We start from the raw sequence: 7,625 nt of genomic DNA on the forward strand, positions 1-7,625 counted from the left end.
TTTATAATACCACGTACGTACCAATGAAAGTCCTAATATTTTAAGAAGCTTTTTGTATCAAACTTCAACGGTTGGAAACTTGATCAAATGTTGTCTGATCTCAGAGCTTTGCTCAGAGAAACATTCATGAATATTTTTTAAATTTGGTATGAACATGTAACAATGAACGTCATGCATATCCCTTATACTTGGCTGGTAGCACACTTGCTTTTTAGATTGACAACTGAAACAGATACAGAAATCTGAGGCGCACGCCTAAAAAAACTGTGGTTTGATTTTTTTAAATCTACAGTGAATAATGTTACTAATGCCTTAAGTAATCATTAAGAATTCGGTACATTTAATGATTAGCTTCACTCTGAGTACGGCTGTAATTTAAAATAGTTGGGAAAAGCTTTAGAAATCTTCCTATTTCAACTTTTCAGAAATCGTACTAAATGTCTAATTGTACATATTTTGTTTTACACAAGCTCAAAGGCTTTCGGGCTTTCAAAGCTTTGGGCTAATTTGGTCACAACGTTGAAAATTTATAAATTTGAAATGTAGGCGAATGAAGTATAATATTTGTATTACATTTTTTTATATAGTCGAACGATATCAGACGAATTTGTTACTACATCTCTTAATGACTCTGGTGGAGTTTTGTATTTCTCTAGTGTGCATTGAGGGATATGAACTGGAGTATGCCACTCAACTACCTAACCTAATACTATACTATCGAAAGTATTAACTCTTTTTGGGAAAAGAGATATTCTTATTTAATAAAATCCCAGGACCTCTTTTATCTCCACCTTTTAATAAATTTCAGTAATGTATTAAAGAAAAGCTGTGTAAAAAGGCATCAACTAGCGGTTATCTAGTTGATGAAAGGGCCTGGGACTAGTGCTAGGCAGGCCTCATAATTAATTCGCTATATGTGTTTTAAAATAAGTGTTTATTGATGATTTGCTTTTAAAAGAGTACCGAGAATTTTTTACGCCGGCTTTTTCACTGGGCTTACACCCTCTGTCTTCTTTGGCGAAGAGTAGGGATGCCTACAGATTCAAATTTAACGACGTGGACTGTATCTTACATTCCAAAATAAACATATACACAACTAACGACTACATATGTTAACCTCTGGCATTTTTCGGTACTCCAGGGGTCTTTAAAATTCTACTGAGGCGACAACACAATGACTGTTAACATGAAATTTAACATATAAAGCACATCTTGCTTTTGTCTCGTTCGCACCGCGTCGTTCTCAGTCGCGCATACTCTTTCGGATATTACTGACTAAACCATTTAAACTTAATTTTCTGACAAAATCACCAGCTTTTGTTATATAAAGTGATGTAGTGCAACACTTTTAGTCCAAAGGCAGTAATTACGGCAACAATAGCACAGTTGTAACGAGCACAGTTGCATGCATAACTTTGTAATGAGTGTGATACCATTGCAATTCGAATTAATTCTAAGTTCTTTCTATACTGTAGATTTTTTTTCTATTCAAAAATATACCAATTATCAGATAGTATTTTAATAATTTATTTCAGCTAATTGTATAGTGGTCATAGTTATGAGAGAACCATGAGAAAATTATATTTGAGGCGTCATTGCCGCTAATTGCACATAATTGACTAATATTAATTAAGAAATATTGTTCAATTATGGTCAATAACCAATGACAAGAAACAGACAACTTAAAAATATATATCAAGCTCAAATACTGAATAATTTACCATCCAGTTTAAAAGAGCAAATAAAAAAAACAAACACACACATATATGCCTATAGATATCGCAACGATAATTAAATTAATAGAATAAAATACTTATTATTTTTATTCGTGTATGGCAGTGGCCATAGTGACCATACATTTTAAATTTGTTTTGATTTTCTTATTATCGAAAATTATAAATATTGTATACTTGATTGTAATCAATAAAATTTTTTATATCATAGCCTTGCACCCTATGTGGCTGACATACTAGTACCTTCTGTTTAGTCAGCATTTCTCAACCGAGAGGTAAAATGATAATTAAAATATGAAATCAGTTCGGTATCATCCTTCGTCGCGCACACACATTTGTTGGCTTTCATTATATTCTGTAATCTTTATAATTAAATAAAAGTTCCATTGTATCGTGAACTCATCTTTCTTTTTTTAAAAACCCAATTACTGGGATACTTCTAACATTACCTAAATTAATAAAATATGTTTTAATTTTTTAATGCCCTAAAACCTTTATCTTATATAATATTAATATAAATACAATTTTATCAATATTTATTGTCAAACGGTTTTATATTCTCTGTCTACATCTGGTCTCTAAGACATCGGTCCTTTTTAGTTAATTCTGATCAGTTATAATCGTCATAATTTAGTTTATAAGTTATATAAACAAGTAAAAGTAAAAACAAAATGATGGTATGAAGACTTAAAATCATTCCACTTCCAAATATTAAATTGAATACACTAAGAATTGATAAACAACGAAATAGATATTGTTCATTCGCTAAAATTAGCTCAAATCAAAGGAGCATAACACCAGATAACATTGTGGTTTATTCCATTCCATTAACTGGTTGTCTGGAAGTGATCTTTGTTTTGCATTGGGATTTCAAGAACAGACAGCCATTGATTTCAGATATAGCAACGTGGGAAAATACAATACTATTTTCGTTAAGTGCGCTGATGTGTGTATAAGTAAGGGATTGAATTTATGATTTTAATAATGATTAATATTTTATGTATATATATAAATGAAATGATGTTTTCTTACTTAAACGCGATGGATTGGTTGGGCCTATTTTAATCTTGTGATATTTTTAAAGTTTAGGGAAGGTTCAATGAGAAACATAAATAAGTGATGAAAAATAAAATAAGGATTTTTTTTAAACTAGCTATGAATTTTGTTTTATTCTAAAAAAATTCCGCGGTTTTAATAAAAAAAAATTATAGATTTCAAAATTTATTACAAATCTCTGGGCTAAGTGTTACCAATTAAGAGTATGTATTGTGTGTATAAATATAAAAAAAATATTCAAGTTTTGTCATTTTATACAAATGTCGATGAAGCATAGAAGAAATAGATTTAGACTTTATGTATCAGAAAAGACACAAAGTAGATGTTCTTAAAATAATCAGAATAAAGAGATAACCGTACATGCATTAAATTTAAAAGCAAAAAGTAACTATACAAATATGAATTAAAAGTAATTATAAGAAATGAATTTAAAAGTAATTTTGTCTGACATATTCACTTAGCTGCGATTTGAATGAATTGAAAGAAGTAATATTATTTATATTTGTGGGTAGTTTATTATGCAGTTGTGCGCTTTCGTCGATAAACATTGTTTTTCTGTAGTTCATACCTATTTTAGATAACAGTATAAAAGTAAAGTTAAGATTTGTATTTTTGTAAAGGCTCAGAAACCAGTGATATGATTTGAAAAAATACTTAGTCGTTACACTAGCTTGCTTAGAATGGTTTGAAGAAAACACTACTTCGACGGTTTGAAGCTATGTATTATTATAAATTTATAATTATTGTACATAATTTTAAAATTTTCCGACGTTTCGCGTAAGTAGTCACGAAGAACGGGTGTTGAATGACAAAAAGTAACATAGCTGTAGAAAAAGTTATTACTGTTGTCTTTTATGTTAATAAAGACAATACTATAATGGTTTATTTATATCAAGCCGGATCAGGCTGATTGATTGTTTGACAATCAATCAATCTGAGTATAAATGGTTTATATGTTAATTTTAACATACGTAGTTTGTTTAACTTTGATTAATATCGTTCTTACATCTTTCATCTTATAGTCTGTTTTATTTCGATTATCTGCCATAAATATATGAGTTTTTATAACACCACGCGCCTTTTATTTTAGTACAATAGTAATTTTATTCTAGGTACATGGTCTTCACATATAATTATCAAATCATTGTATCCAAAATATTGTTACAATACCATTTAAAAGGTGGAACCAAATTAAATGGTTTAGTTTATAATTTTGACTTTCAAAAGTGCTTTTTTAATAAATAAGGCTACAATCGGACATATATTGCTGATGCCCAATGATATAATATCTCCGGATTTTTTCAATATATACAATACATTTATTTATATAAATATATTATAGTATTATTCATTTTTTTATATATACAATCTTCTTTGCCTACATGTCCCAGAGGCAGTAATATATATATTACTTTCAAGTTTTGCCACTTTACTTTAACAACCAGTTAATTCCATTTGACGAGGGTTTTCATTATAAGATTCTGCGGTCGGCCGAGAATCCTCGGTATTCCAGTGTGTAAATGACCTCGCTAACAGGCTTTTACTAATAAACCACTTCTAGAAATAAGTACAAAAAGAATTCATGAAATGTCTCACGTTTGTGTTATTCGGATTTAATTTAGATTTTATAATGGATTAATTCGGATTCTTTTAAAATGTGTGTGATTTACCAATAAAAATGTGATAAAAATGCGTTTTGTGTTCCAAATCTTGCTGTGTTAAATTAAGCGATAATTTTATGTTATTCCTACATGATAATTAAAAGTATTTACAGTATATATTCGCAGATGCTTGGCGGACCTATGCGATTTCTTCTATACAAAGAGTTGAATGAGAGTGAATAGTGGAAAATTGGGGGCTACGGGATGGATCTGGATGGCGCTGTTCCTTTAGTTATCATGTAATTTATTTGATCGCGATGTATACTAAAATTACACAATCAACACACAAGTGGCATTCCCCTTTTTTTTAAACAGAAAGCTGTCAACATGTACATAAGTTTATATTGTGATTTTATTTCACAATTAATATATTATTAAAGCAAGATAAAATATGGACCGCTGAAGCCGGCTCCAGGAAGAAAAGAATGTGGAAACATGGGAAACCACAAAAGCGATGAGCTGACGACATAGGTAAAGGTTCTGGGAAGAAATGAGGAATTAATGTGGCTTTATTATAATTTTACATTAATAGGTATTTTATTGAGATCAAAAACTCTTAACGAATTACTTAATTTTTAGTTATATTGATAAGATAATGATCTCCTAAGACAAATTGTAGGAGATTTAAAATTAGTTGAAGGTTATAGGATATTAATTATTGAAATCGCAGTTACAGTAAATAGACCCATATCCAATATCATTTACACACGCCTTAAAACCTGTCTTAATGACAAATCGCCTACTTTTAAAATAATTATTATTTCTTCCTCCTAATATTTCAACTTTAACAACCAGTAATATCATAAATAAACTGATACCATGCAAGAGTGTTATTATATGCCAACGTTATCGCTCATATAATTTAGTTAACACGGAATGATCGCGGTTAATTTTAACTTTACATATAACTAAACACTCAGTTAATACCAAACATTGGATAGTTTTAAAAATATATTAATAACAAGATAGACTTTTATAATACTGTCTCCATGGCTTAGTGGTGGAGGTAAATGTGTTCAACGACGTTCCAACTTTTAATTTTGAGGCCAAATCTTCAAGTACGATAGATGTTTTTCTACATATTAAAATTCGTAAAAATAAAATGATTTCCATTAAACATAAATGGAATATTTTACAGGTATATAAACAAATATCTAATTAGGGTATATATTATATATACATAATGGCAGCAATCATATAAGCATCACGTGGTATCAAATAAGACACTAAAATCAATGAGTTGAAGGCTTATCGATTTATATGAATAAAACATTCCTTTGTGAATCAATGAAGACAGTCATAATACATATAAAGCTTGACGATATAATAACCGGAAACAATCATGGTAAGTTTAATCATAAAAAGATTTATTACAATCGGTTTTGTTGGATATTTTATGAATTAGTGAAAGAACACACTGTATTTAGTTTTTACATAAACAAATATTTTAATAAAACTAAGAATTTGTTGTCTTTTATTGTTCAGTCAATCGGTTTTGTTGGATTGTATTTTTATAAGCGCAAGAACCGAAAATTGAATATATTGTGTTTCGCGTCTTCATAAACAAAAATTTTAATAAAATTGAGATTATTTTTTGTATTTTTTTTAATATTTTTTTTTAATACAAATAAAGCCTATGATGATAGATACTTTAGCGTTCTAATTATGAAAGAATTTTTCAAAACAGTCCAGTAGTTTCTGACTATTCTTATATTTGTAAAATAAACAAAAATATATACTCTTTATAAATAATATTTTAAATATTACAATTAATTAAACGAAAAGCTTTTAAAAATACTAAGATTATCAGTTTATGTTTATTTTTTACTTTTCAAGGGAATTTAAGTGGTTCTATGCTGGTCGTAACAGATTTATTTAGATTTATATGCGCTCTATGTGATCGCCTAGTCTATAAACAGAATTACCAATGACACAAACGTACAAATGTTGCTTTGCCTCTATACCCTTGACAGAAACTTTTCGATTGTTTTATGTAGGATTTATATATACTTGTACAAAGAAAGATCTTTATGAAAACATAATACACCTGAAATATTTAAATGCTTATATATAATATTATAATATTTAAATCTTAGCTGTACAGAAATAAGTTTAATGCATTTATAATATTGTTTTTTAATTGTTAATAATCTTGTAGGGTTAAATAAATGTACTGAAAACTTAATCGCTATTTACATATTGTTTTTGTTCATTTTGATAAGGTTTTGTTAGTTTACTTATAGTAGATATAAAGACCTGACTTGGGAAGTATACTCAACGAAATATTGACTAGATCTGAATATTATATACACGACAAAGGTCACCACGGACCTCGCGTGACTACAAATATCATTTCAGTCAATACTTGGACATGTTTGTAATTAAGCTCGAAGTTTCATAATAGTATTTATTACAATAATATAAAACCTTTAAATATTTTTAGATTATCATCGGTTGAGTTTTTGTGAGAGCTTTGAGTTTTTTAATCCATAAAAAATCACCGAAAACTCGTAGTCTATTTTTTTTGTAAAATTTTACAAATGCTTCTTTTTAAATGCATTTATGTAATAAAAATCTCATTTTCATGTTTGATTGTATTTTGACAAATCAATATATAACGATATTTCACATAAAAGTATTTCAAAATTACCTTGATTTCGTTCATGTTCAGTATCTTTTTTCAAAAACTTCATAAACTCATCATCACTCATTTTAAAAAATCTGCTGTAAATTTCAAAACATTCCAAATTTAAAAAAAGAACAAACGAAATCGCAGAAACTGAAAAGTTGGAGGAGAGTTTTTCTGTCTCCGTGTTATTTAGTTCTCAACGCGGAGCAAACGCGACGTGCGTCTACGCGCGCCTACGACGTAGCACTGAAGTTACAAGCGAAGGCTGCAGTTACCGGCAAGAATTATTTGCCTAAGACGCGATTCACATTTATACTAAGTACATAGGCGTGGATTCGTTGTAATAATAACAAGTCTGAAAAAAAAAATCAATAATAAAAATGAATGTTTTTTATAAGATTCCATTTAAATTTTAATAGTAAAAGTAACCATTGACTAGGATTGTTTGAATAAAACACGAATTAATAAATCTTTATACTTAGTCATGTAGTAGTCATGGCCATAAATACTGATACAACTAAAAATAAACAAAATATTACATTTGAA

The 7,625-nt window shown here is 28.8% G+C and overlaps 1 protein-coding gene across 2 annotated transcripts in view; it reads right to left on the reverse strand.

Annotated features, from left to right (window-relative positions):
- LOC110999543 overlaps window positions 1–7,185 on the reverse strand; it is a 34,091-nt gene extending 26,906 nt beyond the window's left edge. For both annotated transcript variants that reach the window (XM_045631232.1, XM_045631231.1), the window contains exon 1: window positions 7,101–7,185. In XM_045631232.1, the coding sequence (XP_045487188.1) occupies window positions 7,101–7,161 (61 nt within the window). In that variant the 5' untranslated portion in view covers window positions 7,162–7,185. The remainder of the gene's footprint in view (window positions 1–7,100) is intronic.
- Window positions 7,186–7,625: the final 440 nt, after the last annotated feature.

This window comes from Pieris rapae, chromosome 14, assembly GCF_905147795.1.
Source record: "Pieris rapae chromosome 14, ilPieRapa1.1, whole genome shotgun sequence".
Lineage (NCBI taxonomy): Eukaryota > Metazoa > Arthropoda > Insecta > Lepidoptera > Pieridae > Pieris > Pieris rapae.